The sequence below is a fragment of the Salvelinus namaycush genome, chromosome 22, assembly GCF_016432855.1.
Source record: "Salvelinus namaycush isolate Seneca chromosome 22, SaNama_1.0, whole genome shotgun sequence".
Lineage (NCBI taxonomy): Eukaryota > Metazoa > Chordata > Actinopteri > Salmoniformes > Salmonidae > Salvelinus > Salvelinus namaycush.
In genome coordinates this window covers 9,255,432-9,271,686 of record NC_052328.1, presented here as the reverse complement: position 1 = coordinate 9,271,686, position 16,255 = coordinate 9,255,432, and the positions used below count along the sequence as shown (strand labels likewise).

The 16,255-nt window shown below is 39.0% G+C and overlaps 1 protein-coding gene across 1 annotated transcript; it reads left to right on the top strand.

Moving 5' to 3' along the window:
• The first annotated feature begins 4,447 nt into the window (after positions 1–4,447).
• Positions 4,448–8,039, top strand: LOC120066960 (homeobox protein EMX2-like). The gene is made up of 3 exons (XM_039018298.1): positions 4,448–4,835; positions 6,223–6,407; positions 7,866–8,039. Exons 1-3 carry the CDS (start codon positions 4,448–4,450, stop codon positions 8,037–8,039), a joined length of 747 nt encoding a protein of 248 aa, XP_038874226.1.
• Positions 8,040–16,255: the final 8,216 nt, after the last annotated feature.

Below are 16,255 nucleotides of genomic sequence, written 5' to 3'. Positions count from 1 at the left end.
GATTTCACATCAACAGGGCTGTAGTCGAGCGGGTTGAGAACTTCAAGTTCCTCGGTGTCCACATCACTAAGGATCTATCATGGTCCACACACACCAACACAATTGTAAAGAGTGCGCAACAATGTCTTCTCCCCCTCAGGAGGCTGAAAATATTTGGCATGTGCCCTCAGATCCTGAAAAAGTTCTACACCATGCATCATTGAGAGCATCTTGACTGGCTGCATCACTGCTTGGTATGGCAACTGCTTGGCAACCAGCCATGAGGCTCTACATAGGGTAGTGCGTACAGTCCAGTACATCACTGGGGCCGAGCTCCCTGCCATCCAGGAAATTGTCAAAGACTCCAGCCACCCAAGTCATAGACTGTTCTGTCTGCTACTGCACAGCAAGCAGTACCGATGCACCAAGTCTGGAACCAACAGATTCCTGAACAGATTCTACCCCCAAGCCATAAGACTGTAAATAGTTAGTTAAATAGTGAACCAAATAGCTACCCGGGCCATCTGCATTGACCCTTTTTGCACTAACTTTTATTGACTCATCACATACGCTACTGCTACTGTTTATTATAGGTCCTTTTATTCCTAGTTATATGTACATATCTACCTCAATTACCTCGTACCCATGAACATCGACTCGGTACTGGTACCTGTGTATATAGCCAAGTTATCGTTGCTCATTTTGTATTTATTATTACTTTTATTATAACGTGTTTTACTTTTCTATGATATCTCTATTTTCTTTCTCTCTGCATTTTTGGGAAGGGCCGTAAGTAAGCATTTCACTGTTAGTCTACACCTGTTGTTCATGAAGCATGTGATGAATAAAATGTGATTTGATTTACTTCCACTTGACGTTATGGAATGTTTGCACACAAGTATAAATCATTGGATGATCCCCCTGATAACCCGGATGGAATTATGTGATCCTTCCTTAAACCTTAGGAAGTCCCACCCACTTGACTACTTAAAAATTGTGAAAGTAGTCAATGAGCGCTGCTCATGCTACAAAATAGGCTTTTGGGTACTAGAGTCCTCTATCTATCTCTATGGTCAAAACCAAGAAGTCGCACGATCCATGATGGTTTAGAACCATCCGTCATGGATGCTGTAAAAGAAAAACGTTGAGTTTTTCCAAAATAATCTAGGACTATACAAACAGATATGCAACGGAAATAAAAACCTCAACTAAAAGAAATCTACTAAAAAAATGTATGATAAACAAACGATTATCCGCGTAAGTACATATTTGCATTGACAAGGCTACCAGTAGGTGACGCAGTTTTGAACAGCTAGCCTACTAAGCCAACACCCATGAGAAACGCTCCTTCATCCCTGGTTCATTGAATGGATTCCAATAATAAACAATCCAAAGAATGAGACCAGTGTAATATAAGGGAATCTTGTTAGCTATATTGTTAACAATGTTTTTATTCATTTACATCTTAGCATCAATTCACTAAAGTAGGTCTAACTGAGTAGACCTACATTTATTCGTTGCTACGTACATAAGGGCATGTGGCCTATTGTTATTATTATGCTATTAATATCATAATTTCTGGAACAATAATACTGATGAACTGATAATAATAAGAATAATTGTTCTATTTTTTGTTATTATTTTATTATCACTAATATTCTGCCTTAGTGCTGAAGTAGATGCATTAGCCTACTGTTTATCAGTCTGTAACTGCAAAACGTCCGTTTCCTCATTGACTAATGCAGGCCATTATGATATATAGGCCATCTGATGCCTGGAGTATGCCAGACAGTGTGTTGCTGTTGGGCTACACAAAGAAGCAGCAAGCTGCACCGTGTACAGAAAAGGACAAGCAAGATAATAACAAAAAACAGAGACATCCCACTGACCCTTCCACCACTACAGTCACGGAGAGAGCAAGCAGCAGTAAGATTGGTCACTGCCATGCACCAACCTGACCACCCTCCACATGATCTCCTACCACAGAGAAAGGGAGACAGTATTGGCAGAGTCCTCTGAAACCAGAACCGACTGTCCAAAATCAACGCAAGGACAAAAAGGCTGGTCAATTCTACCACAGCCACAGCCATCAGACTTTGATTTTGTGATTTTTTTTAACTGTATTTTTTTCTAAGACATGGGACCTTATTAATTTAATGTAATATCTTGTGTTTTTAAAAATATTGTCTAAATGCCACTGTGCATTCTGCAAAATGTAGCCTTCTGGACTGCGAGTATGAATTAAATAAATCAATTCAGGCCTACAGCAGATAAAATGTCAATCATATGCACAGGACGTTTCGAAAGACATATGGGACCTTCTCAATTGAATGCAATATCTTGTGTTTTTTAACTATTGTCTAATTGTAACTGTGCATTCTACAAAATTCAGTATTGTGGACTGCGAGCGTGAATGAAATAAATCAAATCAAATCAGGCCTAAAGCAGGTCAAATGTAATTCATACGCACAGGACGTTTTCAAAGACACTGCACATAGAGGGAAATAGTGCATATTACTACGCAAGGAGACAACGGCCTACAATGGTGCAATGTTGCAATATCGATGTGCAACACAAATGCTTATTGGGGTTATCATTTATTAAAATAACACAATGCGTGCTGACTTCAGTTAAGTTTTCAGCATCCCAGTATTCAGGTACAAGCCATGGCTTGCTACCATGTTATCATTAGACCGACTTGGCACTATGGCCTACATGAGCTGTCCCGACGTCAAATTTGTTCAACTGAAGTCATCCTTCGATATCTTTCTTATATATTTTTAAGTAAATCTTAGATTTAATTCGCAAAAGTGTAACCTTGGCATAATATGAATAGACCTAATTAATAATCATAATCATCAACAACAACAAAAAATTGCTTTGTTGTTATTCATAATAATTTTACCATCGATGTAATGGGCTTGTAGTAATGCAGGACGGATTGGCCACGTAGATCTAATAAGCAGAAGAGGGCAAACAAAGTTAAACTGCAGAGACTCATAGCCCGGGCAGATTTGGACTCACACCCCATAGCATTTTCTTACAGCCTACTTGTGGGTTGAATCATATGTCCCCGAAGACGAGCATCATAATAATGACAGTGACTAAAAACCTACAGTTAAATGAAAGAAAAACATAGTTAACTTATTCCAACAGAGATCCTTTATTGGATTAAGAAAACCATCATGCGCATTTTCATGGAATTCAGCATTAGCAAAATAATGAAGATATCACTAAAACATGTAGGCCTATTGCGGTATATAATAGGCTATATGTTACAGGTGGATTTATTATTATGCTACAGACATTTCCGCTAAATGAATGATAAAATGAAAGGCATACCAAATACATTTCTAAACTCGTGCGTGTGTATAGGCCTGTGTCTTCCTATTCACTTTGTAAACCTCAAATTACAAATGATGAACCTTTCGTCAGTGAATGCTTGACTTGCATTGAGCAGGAATTAGCCTACGCAAAAAGTTGTGTGTAGGGTAATTTACGTAGGCCTAAATTAATGGGTCGTTTATATGTCAATACAACACACCAACTGCACTAAATATAGTGTGGATCCAATATCCATCGTCCCAATCTTCCGGCCAATAGAAATTGGGGAGCCTTCAACCCCTAACTAATCACAAACTGATAGGAGAAAATGAAAACACGGAGAGACGAGGCCAGGGTATGTAGTTGGGTATGCTGTAATTACCATAATAATGGAAAATATAAAATAAATATAAAGGGTACCCCTAAAATGTAAAATCGGTAAACCCCTATTTAAACAGAACTATGTGGTGGCTATTGGTAAACACACTCAGGTCAATGGTGTAGGCTACATTTTATACTAACAACGTATCACACTTATGTCAAAGAATGTTAAACCGACTCTTAGCCCCGTACTTCAACATAAAACTCAACACTGATAAACATAAAGGTCCCTTTAAGACCAACTGTCCCCAGGCCTTATCGGTAGACAAAAATGCAAACGTAAGTACCTTGAGCTTTTCTACTGGTTCAGCTGAGTAGCCTATGTAAAAATGTTCTGAAGATCTGGTTCTGAACGAATCCGTTCCGTTTTGCTCGAGTCCGCCTCTCCGTGCCTGTTCCTATTGACGCACTTAAAGACTCTTCCCTCAACCTTAAGGCGAGTAGCAGCGACCAATCACCATGCCATTACAGGCTTCAGAGGAAGCTGTTTATGTGACTCCGGCGCTAATTAGGCTCATGAACTAACAAATCGCTTGCACAACTGGTGAGGAACCGATCACATCCATGGATTGTCTGGCGCAGTTGACCACCTTTATGGCTATTTGTTGATTTATTGTTACTTTGGCTTCTATTCTTGCTGCACTCTTCGTTCCAAAGTTATTTATGCTGACAAACTTTCTCGGTGTGGAGTAGTAACCTATTTTTCTACGAAGAACGCCTGCACCTCTTAAACTCTATGCTGGGGAATCTTGACTATCAAACCATGTTTCAACCTACACCGAAGAGGTGTTTTACTATAGAATCGTTGGTAGCGAAGGATAATCCTCTACCAGTGTCGAGGTCTGAGGAGCCCATACGACCAGCAGCTCTGAGCTATGCAAACTCCAGCCAGATGAATCCATTTCTGAACGGGTTTCATTCCAGCGGCAGGGGCGTCTACTCTAATCCGGACTTGGTGTTCGCTGAGGCGGTCTCACATCAGAACAACTCCGGTGTCCCAGTTCATTCGGTACCACCTCCACACGCTTTGGCTCACCCACTTTCATCCTCACATAGTCCGCACCATCTTTTTGCCAGCCAGCAAAGGGACCCCTCAACTTTTTACCCATGGCTAATACATAGATATAGGTACTTGGGTCACAGATTCCAAGGTATGTTGAATTTACATTTGTCTTTTTAACGCATTTATTACGTATTTATGCTGTTAAGCCCTTTTGGATGTACCATAGCATTTATGTAGGCCAATATAACATGTAATTATGAGAATAAAGAAACGAATGATAAATATCAGCGCGCTATCGAATTTTGGAAATATATGTGCTATCTATCGCCTTGTCTCGAACAGTTTTACAAACTGTTTTTGTCTGTTATAATTAGTTATAATTAGAACACTGTTCAACTGGAATAGGCTAGGGTACTTTTAGTAGCTTAATGTAGGGCATAGTATTTCTCAATGTGGTGACACGGGTTTACATTTATTTTGCTGGTAGTCTATAGCCTATCATTTTACATTTTGTTAAAAAAGGAATTGCAAAGAGTGGACTTTTGAAAAGTCCTTTAGCATCTAAAATATTTCATTGAAACAAAAATAAGCATAAAACCTTACAACTGGAAAGTGTAGGCCGATATAATTAAATGACTTGTTATTTTGAACCAAAAAATTATTGTTGAAAAATAAATAACGATTTAATTTGGCCTAGATATTTACTTCATGTTTAAACTGAATGCAAATCAACTTAACTACATTGATAGATGCCTGTGTTTTTTTTTGTAATCATCCGTGCCTTGGAATAGGCATTGGGTCGTATTTGTGGGCTATGTTTTTATTGCCCAAACTGCTGTTTAAGAAATTGTACACAATGCACTTTTTAAAATCGTACTATTAATTTATCGTCCCCCAAATTGGACTGTCATTTTAGAAAATTATATATTTTTGCTGGTGGATGCACATGATCCTTTTCTGAAAACAGTGACATGCAAATTGTATAATAAGTGAACGATCTGTTTTCATAATGGTTATTTTAATAAGGGTCTTGATAGTAATTCTGACAAAAATGTAGGCTAATGTAGTCTATTATATTCTCCACCATATACTTACAGTATACCAATGACTGTAGGCTAATGTTAAAAAATAAAAGTTCGAAAAGGATTAGGCTATAGAGGCTTCTAGGCCCCTTTGTGATTGTAGACCATTGTGTTGCTATTTTTTATGTGTAGGCCTAGTGTTTTAAGGATAACCAAAGACTGTATCGAAACGGCGCTTAATTTAGCCACTGCATAGCCCTATTGTTCCCATTGAATAATATAAACTGTATGAATTTGCTATTGTTAAAATGATTGCAAAAAATTGTCAAGGTGTTGCTTGTGACTAAATTGGTTTCAATGTTCAATTGAGTGTTGCCGTAGACTTTAGTTAAAAGTTAGAAGGCCCAAGTCTGCGGTATAGCCAAATTATGAGCATAGCATCATCATCTCTTTAGCCTCAGTTTGCAACATAAGAGTGGTCATAATTAATATCCCTCCCATTGTCGTTTTCAGGTAACGAAACAAGCCCGGAGAGCTTCCTTTTGCACAATGCACTGGCCAGAAAGCCCAAAAGAATTCGGACAGCTTTTTCCCCTTCCCAACTTCTGCGGCTTGAGCACGCATTTGAAAAAAACCATTACGTCGTAGGTGCCGAACGAAAACAGCTTGCGCACACCCTTAGCCTCACAGAAACTCAGGTAAGAAAATGAATAGAATATTCACAAGTGTATCGTTAAATCCGCATTAGGCCTACTTTGAATAGGGAATGGATTTAAAAGACGATTGTGTCAAGTTGCATCAGACCTGACATGACGCACAGGTTTGTGGGGTGTTTTTCAAGGGGTGTTTTATAGCCTGTAGGCCTACCTACATTAGGCTATAGGACAATAATAACTTGTTTTGGTGTTGGCTACGGAATCTGTGAATATGCTAAATTTATCTGAATATGCTAATTGTTTATTGGGAATTCATATGCCTGCCTATAAATGACATTACGGGAGTGATTTATTCATTTCTTGAAAACACGACAATGTGTTGTCTTTTGGGGGAAACTGCACACATGCTATGGTTAATCCGTATAGCAGGTCAAATTTATGAATTTCACATAGGCCTAAATGCTATTCTATTTTAAATATTGAAATTAAGGGGGAAAAATTATATAAATGAAAACATTTCATTTTTTTTTCATTCATTTTTCAAAATTGGGCCTACTATTGGATAGACCTGTAAACCCACAGTTTCAGATATACAAAAATAAATGTATACACCACCATCGGCCTTGAGGCTTTTAGTTGGATGAAATCCATGATCATTGTACAACCTCGTTGGGTTGAATTACTTTGTTTTGGGGGAAAAAAGGTTTCCATTCAAAATGGAGGGCAATTAACCAGTTAACCATTTTAAAGGATCTATGGCACGCTAAAAAGAACGAGACGGACTCAATGAATTTCCCTGGCCATATTTAAGATCGTATTTGTGCCTATCAGCTTGTGGAACGGTCGGTGTCTTTTGTCCCAGTGTCACCACCGGCTCTTCTCTAAACGGAGGCTTTCAGAGGGGAATGAGGGAGAAATTAACCATCACCCACTTCAATTAGCTGACTGAAAGCACATTAAATGCACCTCACTTGCCAAGCTGTCAGACGGATGGCTTGTATATATTAATATTGCCCACTAGCCTATTGATATGCATTTACAAAAGGCTTAAAATTAACAAGCAATGTGACTTTTACATTTTGGGGGAAATTATTAGAAATTAAATGAAACTTATTTGTTATGCATTGCATATTCGTGGGCCTGTTTGCGCCCGTTTTTTTTCGACCAAGGTGACGTCAATGTCTGGTAATTGGCTTATGTTTGTACTATAAAAAAATAGAGCATGCAATACATGCCATTTTTGACCTAGGCAATATCCCATCTGAAAATAACCGTACTTCTAGCCTAACTTGTAAGACATTTAGGGCCTATAGCATTGGGCACATTTTCACACAGCGATCTATGAGAGCCTATGCAAAAATGTAAGGCCTTTGCACTCCTTTTATAGTCTATGTTTGTATCTCTTTTGCTATTCTGCTATTTGAATTCTCACTTTACGCACGTGGATGGTTTTTGTTTACTATTTTGGTATTTATTGTAGCCTTTATTTATTTCCCTTAGGTAAAAGTGTGGTTTCAGAACCGAAGAACCAAGTTCAAGCGGCAAAAGTTGGAAGAGGAGGGTTCAGATTCGCAACAGAAGAAGAAGGGGACCCATCACATAAACCGATGGAGACTCGCAACTAAACAAGGATCGGGAAGCCCGGAGGAAATTGATGTAACTTCAGACGATTAAAATACGAAATTGTTTGAACCTGGGACAGCCGTGTGGCGTGAAGGATGACATGGCTAAGGATGCTGTGTACAGAGAGACAGAGAGAGGGTAAAGCCAATGTCACATTTCGATTCTTCGGAGATCGGCAGCTGAGGGTGAGAGATCCGATTGGTGGCACTGCTGTCACTACCATGGGTCTGTCAAACCGTATCAAATTGCCCAGGCAAAAGTGATTGACAGTATCGCAGTCCACCTACCTGACCACCTTCCACGCATCAACCCACCACTACAATCTCCCACGAACCACCCAAAAATTAATCTCCAATTCACATTGGACATTTGCACTTCTGAAAGTTTCTAAATACGAACGTTTCCACTCAAGATACCAAAATCCACAACTGTTTTTGTAAAACTTAAATTGCATGGTAGACTTTCTGGTAGTTGTTTAATTTGATAATTTTCTCAAAAACAACGTTGTTTTAACTCTATTTTCAATCTCAGAGATGTTGTGCTTCTTCCTTTTTACAAAGTGTGCAGTCTTTTAATTAATGATTATCGTGTTAAAGTGATTGTGAGAACAGTATGAAGTAGCAGTGCTGCGTTATAGTGTTTTTAAAGAAAATGTATTTCGAAAACTTTATAAAAGTTTATCAAACCACAGATAAAGTACTTAAAGGGAAAGTATCCAGGACATTCCTTAAACCTAAAGCTTTACCATGTCTCCGTTATTCTGTCACGAGCATATTGTCAGGATTTGACCCTCCCGTGAGAGTTGCCACAAAGGACTAATGCAAGAATTGACTGCCGTAGAGGCGAGAAAACGTCAAGCACTGAGCGTATCCATGTACAGAGATACTAAAAGTTAATGTTTCTGTTAAACCCTCTTTTATCAGAATGTAAATAATGTTGTGTTTGTGTTAAGTTTGCTACAATTTTAACACAAAGTATACTTCCAAGAAGTATGTAATTGTTAATATTTTGTCAATAAAGTTTTATCAATATGTTGCGCGCGGAGTAAAAGTAGGGTTTTGATTTTAGATCAACTTTCATATCTTGACATTTTATAAAGAGACCTGTTACGCTCTTCAATTCAAGCGTGTATTATTTCACACTTTTTATAGGCTATTGGCTGCCACCAATCACCCGCTTCATATATCTTGATCTTGGCCAAACCAGTCTCACAATTCGCCTATATTTGAGATAGGCCTATGACTAATTTTAGAAGGAATCCAGACAATGTGGCTTGTTAAAAGTAACTTATAAAATCCCAAAATATTTTTCTGTGGCAAGTGCATGGTTGTTTTTCCGGCGGTTCATTTGCTCCTCAGTCTGATAGACTGCATTAATCCGTTTTTATTTAGAGGGGCAGCGTCTGGTCTGTTCAGGCTACAAAGAGTCCTACGAGCTTTTGTGAAAGTGCAAATCAGTTTAGGCAATTATCATGCGAGTAATATGAGGGGGAAAGGGGATGCATTGCCCAGTGGTCCACTTTAATCTCTTAATCCGTGGATCCAAGGGGGCTTGGTTGGACATAATTTAGTACAATCTGACTACCCCTCACGAAGCGATAAGGGAAGGTTGCAATGTGCAGCTAAATGAGATCTTTGTTTAAAATCTTGTCTCCGACAGCCACGAGTAGGATATGCGTACACGCGCTCTTCCCACAAATTGATCACAAACAAAACAGCATAAACGCATGTCTACTCTTTTCCCATTTTATGTGTAGCCTATTACGCTTGTACGGCAAAAATAAATTATATATATATTTTTTGTTTTGACATCTAAGAGCTTAATAGACCAACGTCTTCCTTTATAAGTGACTCAAACATAAAATTGTATTATTTATTTATTCGGGGCAAACCCATTGACACCAAGGTCTCATTCACAAGGGTGCCCTGGTCACGGTAACACACTTAAATACAATATGGAAACAAAACAGCCATCGATACAATGTAAAATGAAATAAAAAATACAGCACAACGCAATTTAAGAAAAACGGTATATTCCTCAGCTACAAAATGTTATATTCCTCAGCTACTAAGTCCTCAGTCAATCATTTAAATTACCATAGCGGCACCAGAACATCCTATTGTAATGAGTTTTGTGAATTGTTTGAGTAGTGAGGTGCATTAAAAGTAAGAAAGGTTTTACCTAATTCGGTGGAGACCCGAGAAACCTCAAGAGTTAACCAACTCTGTCAAAGGGTTTGGTATCTCATGTTTTATGCTTCAACAACGAAGTTAGGTAAGTCGGAAGCTTGTGTAGTAGAGTTTTGTAAACAGAAAGGGAATATTGAAGTGACCTACAGGACTTTAATGAGGACCAGCTAACCTTTTAATACAGGATGCAGTGATGCGTATTAAAACCGTAACCTGTGATAAATCGAAGGGTTTTGGTAGACAGCATCCAAAGGTTTAAGAGTAGTGGCTGCTGCATTCTGGTAACTGGTGTCACCATAGTCAAGAACTGGCAGGAAAGTTGACTACAATATGCTTCCGGCTGTTTAGAGAGAGGCGTTTAAACTAGCTCATCAGTATGTTTTTTTTTTTTTACCCTTGCCAATCCAAATGCCCAGATATTTATAGGCGGGAACCCGATCAATGGGTGAACCATTAAATTAATAAATGTGTAGTCACATGGGAAAAATGCACATCAAATTGTTTTAGATGTTCCAAAATTAAACTGTATTATATTTACACTATGTATCTCCTAAACATGTGAAGTCCCACAATGCACAGTGTATGATGTGAGGTGTGGTGTTTATTTCTATAATTGTTTCACATCTTGAAAAGGAGCTTTTCGGAGGGGGTGGTATGGGGGGGCTATATGCCTACATACAAACTATGGTCCCCATATATGGATGGGGAGTTTTAATCGGCCCATGGACTATAACAGCAATAAGAATCTTCAGAGAATACCATTAGCTTTGAAAAAACCCTAAAAGCTTTATTACAAACCCAGCTTTGAAATAGGGGGATTAGAGGGCTGAAAAGGTCCCACAATAGTTAGAAGAAAAGGTTTCATGCTAATGAGGTTAATGCCCTTTGTATCTCCGGACTCCACAACTTCATTACTCCTATCTCCGGCAACACCGAGCGGCTCAGAGCGCGCAATCCACTCGAGCTTCTCCCTACCCTGCCTAAAGAAGGATTTGATAGCAGTCCTGTTCAAACTAGATAATTATATATTTTCAAGTTGGAATTAAGATAAAGAAAGTGCAGTGAAGGCGGTGAGCCTTGATCCGCTGCAAACAAATTTGGCGCACTTTCTCCCTCCGCGGTGCCTCAATAAGCAGAACAGCCTCCTCATTATGACTGGGTCTCGTTTTATTAATTGTACACTCTTTTGATTTAAACAAGCCAGTCTTTTGAATTTAAAGGCAGATTATTGTATACAACGAAATTAAATAAATGTTATAATGAAGAACCGGATCTGTTCAAATGTACGGGTTCCCATGAATAGCCTATACATTAGCACTTCTACACAAGTAGGCCTATACAGGCTATTCACACAGCTAATTTGGAGCTAGGGGAGGACATTTCTATTCAAACCGTGCATTGCATGCCTTTATGACACATGCTGAAATGTATTTTATTTTATAGTGGATATATTCGTCAAATAGGCTATTGGATTAACACTGCACACTATTTGGTGTCTTTTTCTGCAACATAACTCGGTGTATTTTTGTGATAAAGGCTATGATAGGCCTATATTTTTTCATAGAAGTCTGTGCATAGGCCTATGACTGTGCGTAAAGCCTCGACCTTCTCCTTTTTACAAGGCCTACAATTGCAAGGATTTACATATCTTGGGATTTGACAATTTAACATTTTCACGGAGATAATACAGCAACGCAAGGGATAAAATACCAATGTGCGCAGGGAAGCGCACCTGTCTTCTTGAGCAAGGCAGGTGAAGACGTTGTTTGCCATTGTTAATCTTTAGTGGTTCCGGTAGGCCTACTGTTTCCTCCACTCAAACTTGCTCTGGGTCAGTGAATGTTAAGTTATGAGATACTAGTCCCCATATACTGTATCAATCGATTCCTTTCCCAAACAATAAAGCTGTGTGTATGGGGAGTGCTGGGGACCTTGTGACCCGCTTATTTAACCTTGCGCTGCTCCGCGGTACAGAGGCTAAAGTTTTTTTTGGCTGCCCTTAATAAGGACCGGGAAACGATCAATCATCAAAGCCCCATGGCTTGGCTTTATTATTTAGTTACTATAGCCAGATCATTCCTGGCTGCTAAATACTCGACCGGGAATATGGATTCTGACACCATCTGAAAGGATAGCAAGTAAGCCAAAGGTCTAGGCTACTTACCTGATGTGAAAGAATTATCCGCCATTTAAAGAACCGTCCTATCAAATGATCCCAGTGACCCAAACCCCTTAATCTGCAATTAGTAGGTCTAAATATGTCCGCTGATGTTGCTAATGTGAATGGTATTTGGATGTCGACCATTACACATCAATAACGCACTCCCCTGCTGTAGCCTAAACACTGAAAACAAGTATATCTGCGAAAATAAACACACATTAGATGAAGTCCACTATATAAAACATGCAATGAGACTAATCTGCTCTTGTTAGTAGCACGGGCCCTATAGCCTACTTATAACTCGCACTCACAAATATAGGCTACCTTTCATCACCATTATGCACAGATGAGGGACTGCAAGCCTTATATCATGTGTGATTTATGATCCGGTTTTTGAAGACTTTAAAGACATTGTTTGCATTTACTGGTAGGCCTAGGGCCTAGGCCATAGTGGTGCATGCCAACTTCCGTCCTACTCGGATTCACGTTGCTTGAAACTAGGTAATGCCAACTTCTGTCCTCTAATTCACGTTTCTTGACACTAGCTACGCTGTAAAAAGTCATTAGTTCTGCTAACTCAATTATTTTGAGGAAACCCGTTGCCTAGAACCATTCGAGTAACCCAACTCAAAGTATTTCAGTGACCTTCATTTTTTTATATTTTTTAAATGTAACCTTTATTTAACTAGGCAAGTCAGATAAGAACAAATTCTTATTTACAATGACGGCCTACCCCGGTCCAAACCAGACGACGATAGGCCAATTGTGTGCCACCCTATGGGACGCCCAATCCCGGCCGGATGTGATGCAGCCTGGATTCGAACCAGGGACTGTAGTGACGCCTCTTGCACTGAGATGCAGCGCTGCGTCACTCGAGAGCCATAATCACCACCCATATCTTTTGAAGTTATAAATTGCATTATGTATTCTGTACTATAACGATTGAAGTTACTTGAACATTACCATTTGTTGTAGTGAACACTAAAATTTAGGGTCCCTTCTATTTAAATGATAAACCTTCATTACAATTTTTTTTCAAGTGTAAATAGTAGGCCTACGTAGTTATGACTAGTAGGCTAATTGTCAGTGGTTGTGTGTTAATGTTTAACATTGTTTTATGTATTTGAACATTTGTAATTTTAGCAGGCATTGTTGAGCACAATGCTTATTCCTCTTGCAGTAACTGGAGGTAGAGCTGTAAGCATTACAGGATGCTGCAGTAGCCTCTGACAGTAAGGGCTCTATTCAATCTGTAAATCTGACGAATTACATATTCCGCTAAATAAATGTAAGGGTCATTTCCGATTGAGCCCACATATGCAACATTTTCCATGAACGCAGTCTCCACTAAACCAGGAACACTTCCTTTAAATTTCAAGCACGCTGTAAAACTGAACTTCCGCAATGCGGATTAAATAGAGCCCTACGATTAGTACGTACACATGACCTTGTTGATAGTGGGACTGACCTGTCTCATTATTGAACGCCAATTTGTCTGACGGTTTTGATATCAGTTCACCATGATCAATTACACATCTAAGCACAACAAACTGCATAATACTATTTTAGAATTATATTTTTCACTGTATACACTGACCGTTGGAAATGTTTGAGTAGCCACTACTCAATTTCTATAATGAGTTCGGTAGTTACTTTTTACATTGTATACAGTGCAGTCTACACAGTGTCAGCTACTGCCATTTCACATTCTCATCTCAACATTCTCATCTCAACTAGTAGACTAACGTCGTGTCAGAGAAGAAAATGTTTTTGAGCTGATACTTATAGCTTGCGGTTGCATTGTCAGAATCTGACGTCATGACAAACTTGATCTGTCCTGTTTCACAAATTGCTTCTGAAATTGATCCTTGAAACGAGAGAATGAACCCTACACAATTCCCTTGGCCTTGACATAAGGTACAGCGATAAATATACAAGAATAATGAGCAATTACCATATAATCACCCCCCCAAATAGCTTACATAATAATAAATTAAACATTGTAGTTTCTCGGATACAGTTTCTCATTTTATTATTAACGAGGGGGGGGGGGGGGGGGGGGGCTTGCATGGTGCAGAGATAGGCTTATTGAGATCATGATGTTTTCCAAACACAACAATTGTATTTTTTTCCACGCGTGAGGCAGATCAAATTGTTATTCCAATTGGCGGGCTGCATATAGTTCACGGACTTTTTCTAATGATATTGATCGCGTGGTTTTGATGCCTATGCTGGAAACATGGAAAAAGAACTACAAAACAGAGCTTTTGAATCAACTGTTAGTGCCCTTTTCAAAATAATATTTTTGAAATATAAGTGTCAAAGGTTTCATGTTGTTATGTAGTTGATATAACTGAGGAAACACACACACGCGCGCACGCACGCGCGCACACACACATCCACACATTGATTGAGGTCTTTCATTTGGATAAGATTATATAACATTTAGGAGACAGTTACACCCTATCCATTCTAGAAGTGCAAACTATCATTTTTGGATTATTACTTTTTATGTTGGATAGTGCTGCATAGGCCATAAAATCAGCCGAGGTAAACAATTTTCATTATCACGGATTACCATTGATTACCATTAGGCCCTGCATAGCTTATTCAACAACTACTGCCACCGTTCCTGTAGCCTTATAGTAACACATTATTTGTAATATTCACATTTTAATGTATGACACTTTCTTCAACTGCCTTACGATAAAGTAAGAAAGACATAGTCCTGGTAACTTTAATTGCCCATTTCCCAGAGGGTTATTATATCTATTTTACCAATCATTTACACCTATCATTGGCTACAGTTACATTTTAGCTTCAGGATAACATACACCTGCAAATACTGTCGGGTTAAGTTTAGCATGCTATCCAAATTAGCCTATCATGATTTTGTTGCTTATTTTTCACTAATGTTTTAATATGGCCTACTTTTATTTGGGTCAAGACTGTAGCCTACACTGAAGAACCATGAAACGTGACATGTTTATAACCTAAACGTCAGTGTTTAAAACATAAACAATAGGCATTTGGATTTGCCAATAAGTGTTCTCATCTGAAACACAGGCGTTTAGAATGCAAGATGAAACACAATAGTCAGCTTTTTCCAGTCAGTTTCCAACCAGAAGAACACCTCTAGTGTTCAGATTTTAAAGCACTGTTGTTTACTTTGCCAAAGTCCTGTTTAAAGTATATTTAATCATTAGAAATTGATGTCAAGTTACATGCCTTTTATTCAGATCTGTGTAAGGAATGTCTATCACCTTACCTCCAGTTCATTTGGAAAGTATTCAGACCCCTTGAGTTTTTCCACATTTTGTTATGTTACAGCCTTATTCTAAAATTGATTAAATAGTTCTCCACCCTCATCAATCTACACACAATACCCCATAATGAAAAAGCAAAAATAGTTTTTTAGAAATTTAGCAAATTAAAAACTTAAATATTACATTTACATAAGTATTCAGACCCTTTACTCAGTACTTTGTTGAAGCACCTTTGGCAGCGGTTACAGACTCGAGTCTTCTTGGGTGTGATGCTACAAGCTTGGCACGCCTGTATTTGGGGAGTTTCTCCCGTTCTTCTCTGCAGATTCGCTCAAGCTATGTCAGGGTGGATGGGGAGCGTTGCTGCATCCGCTATTTTCAGGTTTCTCCAGAAATGTTAGATCGGGTTCAAGTCCGGGCTCTGGCTGGGCCACTCAAGGACATTCAGAGACTTGTCCAGAAGCCACTCCTGCGTTGGCTGTGTGCTTAGGGTCGTTTTCCTGTTGGAAGGTGAACTTGCGCCCCTGTCTGAGGTTCTGAGCGCTCTGGAGCAAGTTTTTATCAAGGATATCTCTGTACTTCATCGTTCCCTCAATCCTGACTAGTCTCCCAGTCCTTGCCACTGAAAAACATCCTCACAGCATGATGCTG